Below are 21,419 nucleotides of genomic sequence, written 5' to 3'. Positions count from 1 at the left end.
ATCGGGGCTGAGAATAGCTATTTTTTCTGCGGAGGAACGCAGGGAAATCAGCCCCGAGCTACAGGTGACTGCGGAGAGGAGCTGCTCAGCCCTCCCCCGCCTCCCGGAGAGGGTCCTTCACCGGGCAGGTCGGTGACTGCAGCACCTGGGTCGTACAGGGTCCGCAGCATCAGCTTGCGCGGTGCTGGAGGGTTCAAGGAGAGGGGGTCCAACTTTGGTGTCAGCTGGAAAAAATAGATATGGTGCCGTAGGTGTCATACTTGGTCCACTTCATGCGTTGGAGGTTGGGGACAGCAGGGGAGGATGGAAGTTGAGAGACCCCAGTAATATATAAGGGAACGCAAAGCTTGTGCCAGAGTCTCTGTCTCCAAGCCAGCTGAGTTATTTTCTAGAGCCTCTTTTACTGATGCCTGGTTTCAGCTGGGTTGGTCAAAGGGAAAGAATCTTCCAGCCCTAAGGAGAAGATACACAAAATGAGAGGTGATCCCTCTTGCCACTTCCTCAAAGGACAAGTCTTCCTCCACACCAAGGGTAGTCCCTGGCATGAAGTAGGGTAAGGAGTGGAATAATGGTATCTGAAGTGTCCCCTCAGAGCCTTCGACTGGGCACTTGCTGGCATCGGGAGGGCAAAGCTCTGCTGGAAGCGATGCTCAGAGGACACTGTGCTTTGACCAGATTGCTTTAACCCAGATCTGTCTGTATGTGGCATCCATGATGTAAACACAGGCTCCCAAAGCAGCAGCAACTTTAAGAAATGGGTTTCAAAAGCTTTCTCCAGATGTACGTTTTGAAGTTCCTTAAAAAAAAAAAAAAAAAGAGAGAGAGAGAGAAAAGAAAGAAAGGCAAAATTTATCCTGCTAAAGCAGATATAGTTAGTTAGTGAAAACTCCCTGGAGCCAAAATTAATATTCAGTTACATAGTTGTAAATCCAGTGGAAAGCACTCACCCACCCTAAACCAAAGCAACGCTGCTCATGCCATACTTGCTTTTCTTTGCAGAGGGTATTTTTCTGAAAAAGGGGACATAGAGAAGGAGGGAGTAAGACAAAATTAATATTCATTGTCTTCTGTCTGACCTATGAGAGGTTGCTGGAGAAATGCAACGTATTAAAGCTCTGCAGCATTCATCCATTATGGAAAACCATGGGGTGGCAGTAGCTGCCAAAACACTAGACAAACGGTATCATCACAGAATACCAGGACTTCCCTCTGAACTGTCACTGTCTGCTCAAGTCACACATCTGTGCCCAAGTCACAGGACAAGCACTCTCCTCCACAAAAAAAAAAAACAAAACCAAAACAAAACAAACCATCATAAACAAAAAAACCCAAACCAAAGCATCAACAAAAACAAACACAACCCCCCCTAAAATCCACCCCCCCCCCCAGAAAAAAAAAAAACGCAGCCCACGCACCAACCTAAGAAGCCTAAGAGTAACAAGGATGGCATCTCATAAACAAAAAAACTTTACAGTCATACCCCATAATACCAGCACCATGAAAAAGGCATGAGAAATCTGTTTACGCTTCAGACTCCTTAAGCACGCAGGGTTTTTTATTGCATGGAAAAAACAAGCCACAGAAATAATTTTTCCAATTAGTAAGAAAAGGAATGGTCTCTTCCAGAATATAACAGTCCTTCAGTCACATCAAAATGTCCATACTCTACAACATGTCTGTTACTAAATATAATGGTATTAATTTCTCTGTGTGTCGCTCTTCCTTGTATTTTCAGCATGTGGCAGACGTCTCAATAAAGGATGAAATTATATTAGACATTGACTTTCCAGAGACAACATTTTCTTGAATGACAATATTCTACGTAGGCAACTGTAGCAACATTTATGAATTAATTTCCCCCCTACAAGAGACTGACCTGAATTTTTTCACTCCTCAGTGCCTCCAATAAAAGTGGAAGCATGAGACATATATAAGAGAGAGAAATGCACTTCCTCAGTGAGTCTCACCATGAAATACATCTGCAAATGGAAAAAAAAAACCACCCAAAATTATTTACACGTACTCTCAAACACATTCATGTAAAAGTTAAGTGGAAACATTTCTGTAGCTCAGGATGTGGAAGTTTCGTTGTGGAACTGAGTGACACTGAGCAATGCACGACCAATCTTCCCTGCTGTTATTACAAAAGGAAAGGTCCTACGTTATTGTTTTAACCAACAAAGCAATAAAATTAGACGTGAAGACCGCTATCAGAAACTCAAGCCAAAGGAACATTTTACTTACCAGCAGCAATCGTTCTTCTTGCAAGCTTGAGGACTGCCATGCAAAGTCATTGGGTTACCAGCTGCCTAACAGTAAAAGACTAAATGAAAGGAAGGACTTGTGGAAAAGAAAAACAAATCTGAGGACAAAAGTAGTGTCCCCAGTTACAGTCATGCTCTAATCACCTTCTGGAGGAACTCGGTCCCTGTTGACTGAGGGGTCCCTGGGAAGGTTAACCTGATCAGCCACCATCTGTCTTCCCGAGGAGGACATGAGAGGCTTCAGAAGCCACCAAGTTTTTCTAGTGCAGGTCACCATTTCATATTTTTCATATGATGTTGTTATTGGGAAAACAAACAAAAAAAAAATCTAAAAAAACATTTTTATAATGGAGAATTATAATTGAAGATAGTGCAACACAGCCAAAACGTCATCAATTTATATCAGCTTAGTTGATGATTAAGTAAATGAACTAATTATTTTAAAAATCCACTGTCGTTAACAACACTTTATTAAGCTTCTACTTGTTTCTTTCACGTATTTTTTCTGTTCTCCCTTATTATTTATAATCATCTCTACTATTTACAGTTACATGTACTAATTCACTATAGATCTTGCAGAACACGACAGCCACATTATACTGAAGTACACTGATGATAAGTCAGAATTTTACTCTGAAATTGAAAAAAAAATTAATAGATTAAGTAAATGCCTGTGAAATATGACTGTAAGGAGCCATGATGTAGTTAAATTGGACAAGGCTGGAAACAAAGCCAGCAGAAAGTTGTAATTATTTTTAAATTCCAAAGCAGGATTGCAGTTTTTGTTAGCGCAGTTGAAATATAAGCTTCGTTTGATCAATAACACAGAATTGTTAAGGAAAGGTCTTACTGTAGAAAAATATAAATAAAACTAAGATTGGACAAGACAGATAGACAAAATGTGAAAGTTCTCATGAAATCAGCCTACTGTTACACTCACAAAGTAGCAGGCAGGAGCATCCTGCATGAGGCGCTGCATCCCCATGCGTGCTTCATCTGCCTTCCCCCACCCCACATCTTCAGTTCTTTGTGAAATTCTGGGGAATGTGGTATCTCCCATCGAAAAAAAATGAAAAACTGGAAAAGTTCCTTGTACGGTATATTTACCAAGGAAAGAAAAACTAGGGAACCCAAGATTGGGATCTCCTGAGAAGACACATGACACAGTAGAAAAAGCAGGTGAGGGCTAATTGCATTGCCTAATTAGTAATCCACAGCACAACCCATGCTACGTGGTTAAGTTATGGCCTTCCATGAGGGTGGGGAGAGGGGGGGTAAAGCGTACAGTTTCATCTACGTTAAATTAGGCTTCAAGTTTCTCTTTTCAAAACAAAGGGGCGTTGAGAAGGGGAATGTGAAGCGACATCACTGTAGAGCTGGGGCTGGACCATTTTACCGTGTGTTAACTCCAGCTGCAGCCCTGTGTCACACACAGCTCCTGTCTCAGCTGAGTCACGCGGTTGCATTTTCCTTCAGAAATCCTTGTGTTTCCCTCTGCTGTAGGTTGAGACTCTTGGAGCACACCAACCTGTATGTTCTTGTCCTCCTCTTGGTTCTCCAGTCCTCCCACAGGTGCTCAAAAGATTGCAAAGCAATGTCCGTCTTCACAAGCATGCGGTATCACAAGCTACACCATTTCTTTGTCTTTTCCAAATTCAGGCAGTTCTAGTGCAAAGTCTGCCAACTCTTTTTGGGGGCTGAGGTGGAGCTGTGCTCCTTCCACAGGGTAGCCCTTCAGATTCCTGCCCCGAGAGCAACTCATGCCTGTCCTGTTCCACATCCCAGGCTCCACTGAAGACATCTTTCCGCATGTCTTTTCTCCTCCTCTCCCAAATTCTTTCCACGTTTCCCCGTTCTCCAAAGCTCTCCTTAGTGCTGGGATGTGCAAGTTCAGCAACCTGCTTAGCATTGCCTCTGTGGCAAACCATATTCCTTCAAATGCAATCATATTCACTAAGAGTATTGGGTGCAAACAGCAGGGTTTGGGCAACAGGACCTGTGGGGAGGCATCCGTGAGCTGCTTCATGCCAGTCCCATCCATTTCCAGCCAGCTCCGACCCGCCATGAGCAGCCTCTTGCCCTCCAAAGGCTCAGCCAGCCGGGAGCCCTGATGCGTGCCTCCAGCGTGGTTAAGGAAGGGGCAGTGGCTGCAAGGGACAGGAGATATGGGAAGAGAAACAGAGGAACGAGAAGACATGTTAAAAGCCGTGTTTAGAAAAGTGGAGGAGACATGGCTGGAGACGCATTCTTGGGAGGAGGGGCTCCATGCCAGAGGAGGTACCTCTGAAGGACTGTGGTTGTGGGCAACCCATGCTGGAGCAGGGACATTCCTGAAGAACCATGGCCATGGGTGACCCACAGTGGGGCAGGGACATCCCAGAGGGAATGCAGCCTGTAGAGGAACAATGCTGGAGCAGTAACACAGAGCAGCTCAAAGGAGGAGAGGAGAGCCCACTCAGAAGTGAAGAGCAGCAGAGAAGCCCTCATGAACTGACCCCAACTTCCTCCATTGCCTCAGGAGAGAAGCTTGGAGGGTCTGAGTGTAAAGGGTGGTGGAAACACGGGAAGCCAAGGCTAGGGAGTGGGAGGAAAGGTGTTCCGGTAAGTGTTTTTTTTAAATTGTCTGTGCTTTCTTTTTCTTAAGATACCAATCCGTGCTTAGAAATTTGTGTTGACAATAAATCAAGGGAAAATTCCCCAACTCAAGAATGCTTTGCCCATGACACTACATGTATAATGTGAGCAGAGCTGCTCCAATCAATCAGCTCCTCCAACCAGCCTCATAAAATCCCAGAAGCACCCGCTCTGACAGGGGGCAATCCCTTAGAAACCGTCACCCTCCACTTTCGATTCCAGAGTGGGCACTGTTCCTTTAAAACAGGAGTGGACCCCACACGCCCTTTGCCCAAACATCATCCATCCCACAGTCTTCTAGCCAACCGCCTTTTTCATTCATGACCCTGGGGTGCTCTTTGCCTCCCCTGATTACTAATGCCAGAGGTATTAGCAATGCAAGATGGTGGAAAGAAAGATTACTCACCTGCTTCTGCTGTAATTCAAGTAGCTTTGTCGGTGCTGATTCACATTTGTGGGATGCACGTTTTCTCAAGAGATACAGAATATTACATTCTGCTTATGAAAGGAGGTATTGCCTCGGGTTCCGTCCATACTTACTTTTTTTCTTTTTTAGTGCCCAATGCTGAAATAGTGGGAATGAATTTTTTATCTACCCTGAAAATTTGTTTCAATTCCAGTTAAAGGTCAGTGATGTGTCTTTCGCATCCATAACTTGCCAGCACACGATGCCGCTTCTGAGGGACTGTCACCTGCCACAAGAGAGTGCCTTTGTAAAGAAGACTAATTAAACAGTGAGAACAGTACCGAGCTCCTCAACAGGTGTTTACTCTTTAGTTCAAGTAGAATGTAAATACATGGACTGAGCTTCTTCCAGGTGCTCCATATATTTACAGAGACTGAAAAAAAAGAAAAAAAAAAGTCTTGGAACAGCAGAATGACCTAGTCAAACATACAGAGTCCTACAGAGTCCCTATGGACAGGGAAATGAATGCATTACCTCCAAACTAGTTTCAGCTCTTGGGTACAAGCATCTATCATTCAAAAGGGGTAAATCTTTCGATTATTACTCAGAAAGCACAGAGAGATGGAAAAATGGGGACATGCCCAAGCCACGTATCTTCTCTTACAGCACGGCTATCTGAGCCAGCAGAGATGAGCCAGGCTCCGCTGACCTTGCTTCTGCTTCCTGGCACAGGAGCGCAAGCCTCGTGAAAATTTTGAGAAATGCTATTCCCAACATTTCTGCAGTTTTCTTATCCATCTCATTCATTTTGCCTGAAGTTTTTGGGCAACACATCAATAATAAAACTTTCTGCCAGCGTAATGAGGGCCTCATCTTGTTGCAGGTCTTAAGCGCTCCCATAACATAAATAATCAACAATCACCCACAAGGTACAGGACAAAGAGTTTTCTTCAGCTACAAAATTACATGCCCTGAAAGAACTCAATCGGTCTAAACAGAAGGCCCACCTTATCTATTTTAGCAGTCTCTTCAGAAAAGAAAAGAAAAAAAACCCCACCACACCAAAACCCCCCAGATCTATAACATAGTTTGCTCTGAAAAATCTGTCATTTTCAATAAAGACTGTGTAAGAAAGAGATCATTTACAGGGGCACTGTACAAGTACCACTAAACAACCTTACAAAGAAACTTTAAGCAATCTTTAGTTTCTCAGTCTCTGAAGTGATTAAATTGAGCTGGACATAATTTGATGCCTAGGGGAAAAAAAAAAAAAAAAGAGAGACCTTTGCATTTTTGTTTTGGTAAATTATATTATTTATCATCCAGCACAAACTATCTACTACTTCAATTGATATTCAAATTGTTACTGAACAGCTAGTCTACATTTTCAAAATAAAACGTCCATTTACTAAAGTTTTCTGGGAGTAGTTTTATGTTTCACTTAATGCTAACTTTTACTGATCTTCTAAAAATCACTTCAAATCTGATGTATGACCCACATATGACGGTGATTTACCTGAGGAAGTCAGCAAACTCTCCCTCACATGCCATCAAAACCAATGAAAACACACTAAAATGACTACAAGCGTTTTCAGATGACTGGCATTGCTCTACCTAGTTTCTGCACTCCACCAAAGTTTACGTGGAAACCTGCCTCATCTACCATTTTCCTCTCTTCCGTGACTAACAACCTCCATTATTTTCAGTAATTTTTAGTAAAAGACCATAATGTATCTACCCCAAAAAGGCAAGGGATCTGCTTTAATACGTTATCTTCTGAAGATGTTTGCACTGACGATCTTCAATGCATCCCTGAAATAACAGCTGTTTAATTGATCAATCTATCAGTGCATAGAAGAGGTTTTGTAACAATAATTCATTCTCTGACACTGATTCAAAGTTTAATAATTACATTTTGCCATGGTTTTGCCTTCCCGCTGTGAGTAGTTATAGGCTACCTGCCAGAAGGGAAACTCCTAGAGAGCAAAGCAGCAGAAGTCTCCCACAGAGTCCCACTGACTGGGGTGGGCAGCTTTTAAATCAGATGCCTCAGCTATGCAGGAAGCAAAGAGGTTTCTTCATAGCGTCTGCAGTCTCATACAGCAGACCCAATCTCAGTCTATGCAAGCTTGATTAATTTTGACTGCCTCCATTCAGCTGCAGTCAAGTTTTTCTCTCCCAATTTTTTTTTTTTCGTGCTACTTTGCAGACAAGATTGCCCAAATCCGGACTGAGCTGTCTACTGCCATGGAAACAGAACGGTATTCTCAAGAGATAAACACTGCATCTCCTCTGCCTGTGCTCCGGTCTTGCTTGCAAAAAAGTTAGAGGCGCTGGCATGGATTCCTGCTACAACCTGTAAACCGGCCCATTACCCTACCTGGCAGGGGAGAGCCAGCTGGGAAATACCAGCTCCATCGTGGGTGGCACCGTCAGCATTTCCTCCTCAGAGGCGAGGTGCCAGCGAGCCTTGAAGAGCCGTGCAAGGTCATGCTTAGGTAGAGAAGCCTTGGCAGGAACAGCCCAGCTAACTCTCAGTTAGCAGCCCATCTCAGTAGAAGGGAAATAAAATAAGGTTGTAAAATTGCAAATTGATTTTTTTGTGTCTCCACGTGTCTTTGAACAAGTCAGCTCACACACTTAAGCGCAGAGTAAAGCCACATTGGTCGTACTTGGGTGTCAAGGAACACGCCACGGCCACGCTAATCGTGTAAACGTTTCAGCAGCGTTTGATACTCTTTAGAGCTTTTCCCAGTTTGTTTTGATCTGCAGTGCTCTGGTTGCTCTATGCCCTCCTTAGAGGGGAGAAAAAAAAAAAGGGATGGTTTAGAGCGGCCGGTGGAAAGTGTGGGCGGAGGGACTGCGGTTGCTGCGGATGCTGCAGAGGGACACCTTTGCTGAGCACACCCCCCGGGCTGGGGAAAGCAGGTACAACACAGCGGCCAAGACATCAGCCCCCGGCCACCACGTACCCATCCTGTGCACGCGAGGTACAGACGGAGCCGTGGAGAGGTGTAGCTGCCCTGGAGGAACCAGGGCTATTGGGGCATCAGCAGTCTTCTCTAAGGCCTTGCGTGTCTCCTGCAGTAGGAACCCAGAATGGAGACAGTTGTTAGGTGCTGGACTGATCCCATCTGCCAAGCCACAGAAACTACAGCACGGAGGAAATTTAACACATGTCCCCTGGGAAGAGCGAAGACCCAACTAACTTTCTCTGGTCAGTTTAGCTATGGTAATTTCCCTCAGCTTTTACATATTCAACAAGACAGATGTCTTTAAAGGTCTGGAAGACCCTGGGGTTTTTTGCAGAATAAGCAGCCAGCCTAAGGAACAGAGGTGCCTAAAGCAGATACCTCAATTTAAGTAGCACAATCCTGCCAGCGACTAACCGAGACCTTGCCACAACCACCCGTGTCTCTGTTTCTTGAGACTGGGCTGCTTTAACACCTTCTTCACCCCCCTACACCTTAAAAGCAGGCAGGATAAAACGAGCTGAGAGTTTTATACCTCTCTTAGGAAGATAATTTCACTTCAAGACGAGGGCGTGCGTGCCACAGGGCGAGTACAAGCTGACTGCCAGTCGCCGGTGGGAATCCAGGGTGTCGGGTTTGTAACCTTCACCCTTCTACTTAGCTTGCAATTCGGCAGAGAGCAGGACTGGCAGAGAGACAGAAGTCAGTCTGCCAGTGCCGTGGCGAGGAAAGCTGCTTCAGTATGCAAGACAGCTAGTGGCGAGGCATGCACGAGGATGTCCCTTACTGCCACTTTGTTCCACTCAGGTTCCCATCTGCTTTTTCCCAAGATGGAGGTTAACAACACCACCACACACACAAAAACAACGACAACAACAAAATCTTTCCTATTCTATTTTTTAGTAAATGTTGACTGTCAAAATGGAAGCGGCACTCCCATATCATGTAGTAATTATTTTTTTAAAAAACCTTCTGTAGTCAAGAAGTATCACTTGGGAGATTCAAAGGACCTTTCTAAAAAAGAATGGATTTGAAAGATCTTCTATTTGGGAGCTGCCTAAACAAAGAAAATCCGTCTAATATTTTAAAGCCCTACCTATCTAGAGCTCTACTTTAGCGTTCCCGCTATCCAACACAGAGATGAAGATTTGCTCTGACTTTTCAATCATCTTTTCATTCTACAAATCATTATCATTGATATTTGTTAAGTAAGAGGCAACCCGAGGTGTTTGTATTACATTAAGTATTAGCTGCTTGTATCATTAACATAATATTGTCTCCTATCCTCATCTCTTCTCATGTACCTTTTTCAACTCATATTTTACATTTTCTGAGGCAAGGACTGTATCCCAAAGTAATCATTTGCACAGTGCCCAGCTCAGCCCACGGCTCAGTTTTTAGCAGCTTCAAAGCGAGAAAACACATTAATGAAACAGTAACTGACGTATGTGCCAGTTCAAAAAGTTTCAGCATCAAAAGGAGAAGCACGGTAGAAATCAAAATGCAAAAAGAGATGGTCTGAGGACAGAGCTGCCATCTTAAATGTACCTTTAAGCTTCTCCCATTGCTGTGACTGAAAGATTGCTACCCCTCCTCCAGAAAAGGAAACTCTAGTTTAAAATCAAGCCGTATCATAATTAATGTGAATATTAGGCTAATCTTGGGGAAAAAAAATGCCACTACTTATCAGGTTAATTTACATTTTTTAATAACTCCTTGGCTGAGACTTTCAATATTAATTCTGAAAATTGCTTAGGAGGTTCCAAGTGTCAGCTCACACCCTACAGCCACCCAGCCCTTCCCTGGGGCAACACGCACTCGAGAATATAGATGGGCAAAAAGGCCTCTGGTCAATCGCATCTCCCAAAGGAAGAGTTTTGCCGCATCCTGTTTTGGCAACAGGACATTCAGCTTCACAGTATAGAGTTGACATGATGCACTTCCAGCAGCACACAGACATGTCACCAGCCTCCACTTACATTTTGTTGTGTTACTAAAGTGATATCTACCATGGCAATTTTTGTTCGATGCTTCGGACCATTTTCTATGGGGATAGATATTAGCAACCGGCAATAAAAACCTCCGTCTAGACTGAGCGTTGCTATGTTGTTATCATTCCGGTTTGCTTTAAGTCTGAGAACCATCTTTTTCCACCTTTAAACTGCCCATCGATATGAGTGATGAATGCACAGTCAACGTTTACTGCTGCCATCAAATATTCTCTAAAGCCCGAGAGCACAAGTCTAACAAGTTATCAAAAAGACTGTCTTTGAAGTAAAAGTGGGAAGGAACAGTTAGAAATCTGTGATTATTTGGAACTACTACAGCTACTATTCTTACTGCTTATTTTATTTTAGTGAGAGAAAATTGCAGTTAAGCCAGAAAGGTAATACTAACAAATGAGTACTCTTGATGTAATCCTGACTAGTGCTTAAAGCAACCTTGCGGTCTGCTCCTTCAGGGTGAGAGGCAGTTCATAATTTTATGTATTATTCATGGTCGTTAATTCACAGGGGAGGAGGGGGAAGGCACTGCAGTAAGTTAAAAAGGAGGCTGAAAAAAAATCTCACCTGGTACCAGTGCTCTTTCACTATGTTTACTGAACAAAACCTTTCAGTTCACCAGGTTAGAGACAGCCTAATTTCAGTAAAAGAAGAAAAAACAGAGGAGCAGGAAATAATAGAAGTCCTACATCTTGAACACTGCTGAAGAGAAGCAGGGTTTGGTTTGGGAATTATAGTAAAATAGATGCAGACTGAAGGTGGGCTACCTGCACTTCTACGCATCAGACGGTAGCAGGGATTAGCACGCATATCAAAATCTAATAAAGATATGTTTCAGCTGAAACAAAAGATTTTCCATATGACATCAAAAATACACACTGATGAAACCTATTCTAGTAAATACCTGCACACATTAATATAGTACATTACATTTATTAATTGCATAAAAGACCATTTACATACAGAGTCTGAAAAGAGCTGCTGTTAAACACCTTTCATTTTGGTTCAGCTTCTCTTTACCCTCCCGACTGCTCTTAAAAAAAAAAAAAAAATCATTGTTTGGTTCTTCTTTATTTTCCATTATACGATTCCATGTTGATGCAATGGATTTCACTGACATATATCCTACGAAGCAAAACTACAAGTGAGAAATAATACTTCTAGTCCCAGGTAAAGCTGATGAGAACACGTTAGCTATCTGAAAAGAAGCGTAAGCACAAGCTCCCAGGCAACTGAGACACTCGAGGCCGGGTTTTCCATCAGGAACATCTCCCCGTATCCCACAGCATGGCAGAACTTCACCGCTCCACAAGCAAAACGATGCAAGAAAAAGCAGCTCTCAATAAGAAAATTTGTGGGTTAAATCTCATCATAATCTCAGCAATACTTAACAACATCAGGTTGTTGCCAAACAGGGGAAAAAAAAAAAAAAAAAAAGGAAGAGAGAAACACACTGACAAATGCAATCTGTAAGACAAGTACCTCGCTGGCCAAACCTTAACCAGAGCATTGTGGCTAGTACATGGCATCACATTCAGCACAATAAAGGCGCCAAGTAGCACTTAAGGGAGAATAATGAGAATGGACTAAACATATCCAGTTAATGTAATTTTCCTACACAGTCATATTTAGCAGACTTCAGATCAAAGGGGGTGCAGTAACAGTTTTCAAAGCCGTCGCATAAGGAAAGGATGGGATAGTGGAAATGGTGATCAGCTTAAACTGTAGCAAGAAAGAGTCAGGTTAATCAGTAGGAAACTTCTGACATGAAGCGCAGTGAAGCAATAGAGCAGATTACCTGGGAATATGGTGGGGCGTCCATCACAGACGAGAAGCCACATGCGCTATTTTTTCCAGATAATAGAGGATAATGGAGTAGGCAACCTCATGAAATCTCTTTCAGACTGATTTCTTCTGGCTGGGTGTAAAGGAAGAGCATTTACACTGGCCTGTACTACTGGGCAGGCTTTTCTCCACGGCTGGCGTTCCAGAGGGAAGAGGCAAAAGTTATGAATCAACAAAAAATATTCATGAGTAGTGATGTCATCACAGCTACTGCTTGCTTTTAGCTGCCCCGTCTCCTATCCTCTCCCCCAGGGATTTTTGTTGCTGGATGTTACTTCACATTTTGATTTATTTCAGAGAAGTCTTTAGCGTTACGGCTGTTACTGAAGAAGCTAATTTCCAAGAAGGATGCTCCCAGAAGAAGAGGGTTTGGAAGTACAGGAACATAAAATTGGAAAGAGAACTTAGAAATCACATAGTCTGAAAGAAGGGGTAAAGTGTCAGAAAAGAAACACAAAGAATATGAGAAGTCAATTATCTGGCACTGACAACCAATTCCCTTCTGTCTTGGTTTTAATAAATAAACAAACTAAATAACTAACTAACTTTTCTGACTGCTTATTTCCCTACGGTTACTTGGATCTATGCAACAATAATATCTAGAACAGATATTTCTCAAAAGCATATTAAACCCATAAAAAGCAGAGTATTATAACTTGGTTTAAACTGTGTTGCTATATTGGGCACTTCCAAAACGCTGTTTTTAAAGAAGAAGAAGAAAAAAAAAAAAAAAGTTAAATTGTAGCATTGGTTTGACCTCTGTTGCTGTTCCCTTTGGTCATGAAACACTGGGAAAGGAGAATTCAAGAATGCCTAATAGATGCAAACAACTCCAGCGTTCACAACTGAAACCTGTAGTTAATCACTAGCATCTGCAAGGCAAATACTATTGTCAAAAGAAATTACTTCAGGGGAATAATTTTACCAGTGTGAGTGCAGGATTTAATTCATGCCAAATCACAGGATCCCAGAATTAGTCACAGGAGTGTGTTCAGTTGTGTTCACTCACAAGTAAGTGTTCAGTTACTTGACAAGAGGTTGTAAGAAAAGGGAATATCGCTTTACGATCCATCCCCGAAGCTGCGATTTTAGCTTCCACTAATTTTAACCTGTGCTTCCCTCTAACAGCCTGGGGTTTCCCCACATGAAGCGTAAAGCAGGAGGTATCACCCCTGGCATGCTCCTCCCAAAGCGAGTTTTGTGAAAGCCTTAGCCAAAATTCTCAAAATTGCCACAGGATAAAAACAGGACACCAGAACACAAGGAGGTATCCTTGGAACAGAGCCCTTTTGAACCTGAATTAATCAGTTCCTGCTGAGTTTCATTCCCAACTCACAACCAAATGTGAGATGTGGCATGAAATACAAATACAGGGGAAAGATAGGGAAGAAGCTCCTCACATCCCTGCTGCAAAGGAGTTCTTTGCCATCCAATGCTTTTTCATCTCCCCCACTGTCCCTAAGTGCTACCATTTTATGTCTTCTGCCTGTCCTTTCTCCATATCTTCTCTCTAGTTCATCTCTGCCCAGCCTCCTCCCTCTCCATGACGCTTGGCTGCAGCTAGACGGTACTAAGGGCTGATGTTTTCAGAAGTCCCTGCCAAGCTAGAACACAGGGACTGTCCCTTTTCTGTGTTCTAGCTTGGCACGTCAGTAAGTAGCTAAACGCCTGCAAGAAGCCTCTTTCCCACAAGCCTCTCCCAACCAGGATTATGAAAGGAGCCCATGGTTGGAGCCCAGCAGCGAGGCAGGCAGACGTCATCTCTGGGACCAAAGCAGTCACCTTCACTGCTCCCAGCCACGAGGTCAAGCCCTTCTCACCCGTGCTTGTGAGGGGCTGCCTGCTGACCTTGGCTGGCTGAGAGGAGAAACCCATCAGTTCTTTGTCAACTTGGAAGGAGTCCACCAAGAAGGTTCTTTGAGACTACTCAAAAGCGCAGTTCTAAAGCAGTATCAAGTTTCTGCAGGGAGAATCCTCATTAATTAGATACCTAGACAGCACACCTAAATACCATTTTTCCTACCTTTTTCAGAGTCTCTCAGGTTCCTCTTTTCTCCTAAAACTGGGAGGGGAAATGACAGCAAAAGGTTAGAAGACACGAGCTAAAAAAATACACAAGCCAGCAAAAGATCCTAAAATATTAAACATCTTTCATGAGAATGCAGCCTGTACTAAAAAAAAAAAATAATAATAAAAAAAAAATCAAACCACAAAGAAATAGCAATTATTTTTCTTATTTTGAAGTTGCTTCTCTGGGGATCCTGGACACACAAAATTCTGCCAGTAGCAACAAACACAGAAGTTGCCATGCACAAATCCAACTAATTCCATCCGAACTATAACACATGAGTGAGGAGAAAAAGAAAAAAGGCAGAAAACAGGTACCCAGATACTATAAATTCCAGGGAAACACAACAGATGCTTTAATAACAATTAAGAAACCTATGATAAATACTTTTTATTTTTTCCTGAAGGGTACTTCCTATCATCTTTAAGCCTCTAGTTCCCCACAATCCAAAAGGGGTGCAACAAAAGTATGGGAGCCACGAAACAAAATATTTCATGGGGTCATCATATAGATACTGTCTTAGCACATTTCTTCCCCAAGTACCTTCCAGTTCGGTTAATATTTTGAAACGTTCTCTGTGGAAAATATAGCCTGAATAGGTCAGGAAGGAAATACTGTTTGCCTCTTTTCATCACTGGAGGTGCCTCACGATTACAGCAGCGTCCTTCTGACTCCGCTTCCCAAAGATGAGATAGTTAACAACATGAAAAGCAAGTACAGAATTCTCTCAGTCTCTAAATTGCTAAGTACGAAGGAGAGGAAGGGTCAATTATTAGAGTAATATCCAGAAAAAAGCATATGATTGTCTCCCTTTTTCTGACACAGAAATTTACCTGCTTCGTTTTTCTATGGACTTAACAGACCAACACATAAGAAATCAGTCCTACACTTTCACTATCTAGAGACAGAATGCTCAAAAAAAGAAATGAACTAACAAACCAAATAACCAAACCCCAAAAAAACACACAAGACCAAAAAACCCCAAACAAACTTCCCCAAACCAAACAGCACCTCCGTACAAACACGCAGTGGTAGATACATTTTTAATCTTTTGGGGTTTTCTGGCCCCAAAGACCCACCAAATTTGATCAGCTGGCAGTGACTTAGGAAAGAGAAATGAGTTTGTCGGCATGAATCAGTAAGAACACCTCCTCTCAGCAGCAAAGCTCTCCCAGGCGAGGATGCCGTATTTCCATTATCTGACAAAGCGAAGCTACTGAAGGTTCACCCATGTGCCTGTGCTTTGCTTTTTAAAAATGCCTTTAAACATCCCAGCTAACATTGGCAGCGCATACTCATTTGATGAAGTGGTCAGAGACATCAGGAAGGAGGAGTTACATCACTTCGTTAATCTCCACTTGTCTTCTGGGAGCGTGCGCATCTAATAGGACAGACATGTTTGTACCATAACACACTCCTGATAGTGTCAATTACGGCAGGCTGCTAGGACTTTTTTGCAGAAGTGTAAATCAGGGTGGCATGAAGACAATTAGTTTTATCAAGCAGTGAGTTTCAGGAAAGAAGCCAGCCAGCTTCTCTGAGAACAACCCTTCTAAGAACACATCCTAATTCAGAAAACATGAGAAATTCTGAGAAAGGTAGCAAATGTAGGAAAAGTGTTGTTTGTTTTAAAGGGCACGAAACCCCAGTAGATACCTCCAGAAAGTTTCAAAGCTCCAAAGCATTGATCAAAGAAAAGGATTCAGGTTCATCAAAAGTTTACTACTAAATAAGAGCAAATCAGAACGCAGTTAATCAGGGCATTGAGAACACTGTTGATGAAAAGAAGCCAGACATGACAGACCCTGGTTTGAACAGTTTCTGTGTTTTTCTACGAAGTGTAAGCACAGTGGGCCAGCACTGGATAGAAGTTGCTTTAAATTCTTTGTAACCATCTAAAAGTTTAGACGACGAAAAACAGCAGGCAGATGGAAAACCACTTTTGTGAACTCCATGAAAAATTCACCATAGACATCATACCTGATGTTTTGAGGCAGCCATTGATGCATAACTGACCTTGTAGTTAATAGAAATCATATACCTGGCAGGTTTATAGAATTACCAAAGTACCTACTTGTATTTTCAGGAAATTTCTGACCTCTAGAATTTATCATAGATTACCCCATTAAGGATCTGTCTTCAGATTAAGACAAAAAAAATAATGCATGACTACCAAGGCTATGGAAATAATGTTCTAAGAACAGCACCTAATTTTAGTGATAAAAGCAAAGTAAATAACACTTAATTTGCCATAGATGTGACCTAGAGAATTTACTGATAAGCAGACCGACTATGGATACAACCAAATGTCATCAGTTTTTCCATTCCATAGGATAATGTGGAACAATCTTCCTAAGAGCATCACAAAAAAATTACGCACTGCAAAAAGAAGTATGTCAATACCTCATTTCACAATCACTTTCACTTTTATTAAATTGAGCTACAATTTTACATGTTGGTACAACTCTCCTAAGTGAACAAGTGTAAACAGAGTAGGTGAAAAACTAATAAAAACGTTACTTGATATTTTTCAGTTATTCGAACAGACAGATTAACAAGCAGATCCCTGTAAAACCAGCTGAAGTTGCTCTTCTCAGAATCACCAATTCCAAGAACACTAATTAACAAAATTGTTCCAGCAAGATAAATTCCAGCAGGAATGGGGAGTAAGAAGATCATAATAAAGCCACATCAGAATTCTCGCTTAGAATAAACATTGAAGAATTTGCCTTTCTCTGTAAACAAATACATACAGACTTTTGCAGCCGCAAAAGAACGCACCCAAATCCCTCATTTGAGGATTTAGAGCAGAAACTGCAATTCTAGTTATGAGTGAGGACAGGGCACAAGCAATGAAAAGATAACAATGCCCAAGCTATTAGAACATGCGAGTGCTATATCTAGAATAAACCAGTCAGCCACACAGGGACCAAAGACCCTCATTTCAGCATTTGTTTCAGCACCACCCTTAAATTCCTACGAAACACAAATTCTATCTCAGAGGAAGGTTCTGTTAACCACAGACTATAAATCTAAAACCAGGCAGACAAGCACAAAGAAAACTAATATATTTTAATTGCATAGGCTTAAGAAATGCAGTTGAACATAAGTTAACTTTGATGACAGGTATCTTGAAACCAGAGGTTCTCTTTCTCTCTCTCTCTCTCTCTATATATATATATAAAATTAATGCATTTTTCATTTCTTAACACAAAGAATTCTACAGAATTAACAAGATGTATTACATTGAAAGGCATATCTGGCTGAATATTTGAAGTAGCAAGGCATATTTTAATTCATGGTTTAATTTTTGTTGTGAGAGAGCAGGGCTGGTTTTGTTTTTTTTTTTTTTACACTTTTCTGTTTTATACTTTTGGAGTAGATAGGAAATGCTACGTATCAGTTTGACAGAGGATATCACTACTAAGTTTTAGTTTAAAAAAATCACAGCAATAGAAAAATACAGAAGCCAGATGTTTAAATATAAACTATTTGTTTTGAAAATCACTTTGCAAAATATAGGAAAGGAAGAAGTGCATTTAAAAAAAAAATATATGTGTGCTTATTAAAACCTTTGTGATTCAATGCTCAGCATCAGATGCCTGATGAAAAAGTAAGATCAGTTGAGATGGTCCACATAGTAGTTTCAAAGGCTAATTGGTGTGAACATCGCTGCACTTTCAGTACTGCAGACATCCTCAGAACTGGAAAAGGATGACCTGCTCTCTTTCAGGCTAAGCACCAGCACAAGAAACCAGAAATGAGACAAAGAATGTTATGAGAACATACGTACTATTGTTACAAGAAAAAAAAACTCCAAAGAAAAGCTACCATTGACGTTTCCACAGTCAAATCTAAAGCTTTTCACAATGTATCATAAAACTAAGTTTTCTCTTGCATATACTCCTTTATGCATTTTAGTATTCTGATTCCCTCTTATTTTTACATAGGCTACTTTATTCTAACATCAAGTAAAGGACATATTTTGGTATGGGGTCCAATGAAAAGGAATGAACAGCATTTCTATTAAAAATGTGGCTAGCATAGCTCAACAGACACTCTTAAGAAATTTGCCATGTATTATTCTAAAAGCATCTAAAATTTTCAGTCCCTGAAAAATCACTTTAAGACACTAATTATGAAGTAATGCACATCAAGACTAAATCCTCCCTTATTTAGCTCACTCCTTGTTTAGAAAATGTCTCTTCCTTATTTTTGTCGTCTTCCACTAAATTCCCCAAGGGTTCCTTAAGATATTAACAAAATCCTCGTCATCCATGATTCCAATACTTAATCCTTCATAGTAATCTTCGAACTCAGAATAGGACACTTCATTGGGGTTGCTGCAGGACTCTCCTAATGTTTCTAGAAATGACGACTTGATATCCTCTTCTGTAGCTCTGCCTGTGAAAGTGTATTTTTTCCAGTAAATACATGATTTCAAGAACTGTGAATATACAGAATTTAATATATTTCAGGCAAGAGACTTTCACATTTTAGCTTGCAAGTAGTTTTTTTCTTGAACAAATTCAATATTCTGATTTCAGAATGAAGTCACTGTCTCACTTAATACCAGCTGCAGAAACCATCCTACTTTAATAGCACATGATAGCATTAAATATCAACAGAAGTATGAAGCCATAGTCAATTTCAACAAACTTTGAGATCAGGACGATTTTTTTTTTCTTCAAATGACTGCAATAAATGAATAATGCATTCATAAACTAAAATTTCGGTAATACAGAAGTTATCTTGTAATAAAGCATATGTTTAATGTAATACAAATTGAAAGCTCTTGGAAAAACTTTAGATGCAAGCTTGCTTTGAAAAGTGCTCTGCAATTGACATGTTTTAGTGACTTAATAAAGATTATACTCCTTATGATTTCATAGCATTGAGGAAAAAAAAATGGAAAAAATATAGTATTGTAACATTGGAAAAAACTGCATATGTAACATCCCTATACCACCACGTGTCTTCATGTGTTACCAATAAAATCACTGGCAATATAAAAAATAGGTAACTCTTCTACAGGTAAAATAGAAAGGGTCAGGGCACTACAGAGACTTCACAATGACTAGTTTGGCACATCGAGATGTTATTTTAGAAACTGACATGCAAATATTTAATTCCTATCTTTAAAATGGTAGAGTCCAAACATTTTTGAGAATCCTGAAAAAATACTGAAGACAACATCCTCCGTAAAGGATGACAATCCTGTCCCAGAAATAAACAAACAATTTATTCAGAAGGAACTTCAAGCGTGGAGTACCTTCAGTGTCAGTTGGAAACCTTGCATAATTTGATGGAAAACAGCAATACGAAAATGAGAGTATCCTCCTAAATGACAATTACTAATATCATATGTGTCACCGATAACTTGCACACCAAAGCTGAGAACTACTTATGTTAATGTAGTCCAACACAGCAGGAGAAGGAACTACTCTGCATATATGCAGTATTTGCAGCTTGATAAGAAGCAACTATTTGTTTATATGAACTCATTTACTATTTATAGTCCTGTTCCAGCTAGACACGTTATAGCTCATCAGAGGAAAAAAGTTCTCCTTAGCAGCTCAAGTCTAAGCCACTATGAAAACAGTTTGTATTTGCAACTAGTTTCTGGATTTGGTATATCTGCTAACAGATGACTTCGGTAGTTACAGATTTTAATTTTTTTGTTCATGTGAATTACCTGCCAATACTAGAGGATGTTTCTTTGCACAATAACATTTTCTGATAACTACCATAGGCACACTCCCAGTTTTGGTGAAATCTAGTTTCATATAAGCCTATAAAGGGAAAAAAAAATAAGCACATAAGCATATAAGAAAAAAGAAAAAAACCAACTAAGTGGAAAGATGTAAAGTTCAAACGTACTTAACTACCTAGCACATATTTTTAGATCTTGTGCAATGGATTATGTCAACTTTCCTATTTTATATAAGGCACCAGATATCAGAAAGTTATTCCAGATTATGGAATTTCATGATTATTTTATCTCAACAGCTTTTACATCAAATGTGGTCCCCTCACCAACTCAAAAAAAAAATACTTGTCTTCTCTCCAAAATCTCTAGCTCATTCTTAGAATCAGAGGTTAAGCTGCTTCCCTTCTGCCTCCTCCAATTACTAAGATTCCTGCGTCATTCTGACAGGCCTCAGCACAGCCTCTTCAGCACTGCTTCCAGCAGCTTCATTTTCATTTCAGTTTACTCAAATACACATGCTCCATACATAAGGCTAAGAGAGATTAAAAATATGATTAAATGATTAAAAATACAAAAGTATGTGTCATTTTTCTTGATCTTGATATCCAGTCACTACTCTGTTGGCTAGTTTGTAATCAGTGTTTAATACTGCTAACAGCTACACATTACATTATAGACATATAAAAAATGGCATTTCAAATATAAGAAGTCTCATAATGACTCTAATTGTAGGTCTCAAATGAGGCAAGTATTTTTGCCTTCATTTCAGACACTGGGGAAAAAAAAAAGTTACACACAGATACAGTGAACTGCCAAAATAAGGAAACAGTCTTCTGGAAGAGATAGTTTCAGGGTAGCAGGCGCTTTATCCACTGGACTGAACTGTAACAATAGCCCACATATGCATAAACTCAAAGTAATAAAGGAATTCATTCTCGAGTTCAAAACTAACTAATTCAACCATGGAACAGCATGCAGTCTTCTAATTTACGATTAATACACTAATCTGAAAGTTTAAAAAGTCAATTACCAGATGCACAATTCAAGAAAAACAACAACAAAAAAACCCCAACAACCAGAGCATGACGAATAACCAACTTCAAAGTTAGACTGCAAAATATCTGCACCTAGAATATCTGCAACAAAACTTACTTTTCTTACAAATGATTTCCGATACTCATTCATTTCTCCAAATACGGCACGAGTAAATTCTCCATAGTCGACCTTATCACTCTTGCTATCATCAAGAATAAGCCATAAGGATTCAAAGTCCTGCAATTTAAAAATATTTTGCCAAAGGTCTTCACTATGTCCTAGAATGGAACAATTGCTATAATAGGAAATTACAGTATTCTCACAAAAAAAGATACCACCAAATCAACACTGACTCAAAGATTCATCAAAATAATGCAAGTCACTGATGACCATAATTCACATTATTTGCATTTTTGATAGCTGTGGGCTGTTTTTAAAACATAATATATAAAACCATGAAAAAAAAAATAAGTAAATAGAAT

General features: G+C 40.5%; 1 protein-coding gene across 14 annotated transcripts in view; it reads right to left on the bottom strand.

Annotated features, from left to right (window-relative positions):
* Positions 1 to 16,584: 16,584 nt before the first annotated feature.
* Positions 16,585 to 21,419, bottom strand: part of CAPS2 (calcyphosine 2) — a 31,326-nt gene continuing 26,491 nt past the window's right edge. For all 14 annotated transcript variants that reach the window (XM_063322916.1, XM_063322910.1, XM_063322907.1 and 11 more), the window contains 3 exons: positions 21,055 to 21,174; positions 19,888 to 19,984; positions 16,585 to 18,596 (listed from right to left, as the gene is read on the bottom strand). In XM_063322916.1, coding sequence (XP_063178986.1) covers positions 18,421 to 18,596; positions 19,888 to 19,984; positions 21,055 to 21,174 — 393 coding nt within the window. In that variant the 3' untranslated portion in view covers positions 16,585 to 18,420. The remainder of the gene's footprint in view (positions 18,597 to 19,887; positions 19,985 to 21,054; positions 21,175 to 21,419) is intronic.

This window comes from Chroicocephalus ridibundus, chromosome 1 (assembly GCF_963924245.1).
Source record: "Chroicocephalus ridibundus chromosome 1, bChrRid1.1, whole genome shotgun sequence".
Taxonomy (NCBI): domain Eukaryota; kingdom Metazoa; phylum Chordata; class Aves; order Charadriiformes; family Laridae; genus Chroicocephalus; species Chroicocephalus ridibundus.
The sequence above is the reverse complement of the archived record's forward strand: the minus strand, read 5'-3'. Positions and strand labels throughout refer to the sequence as shown.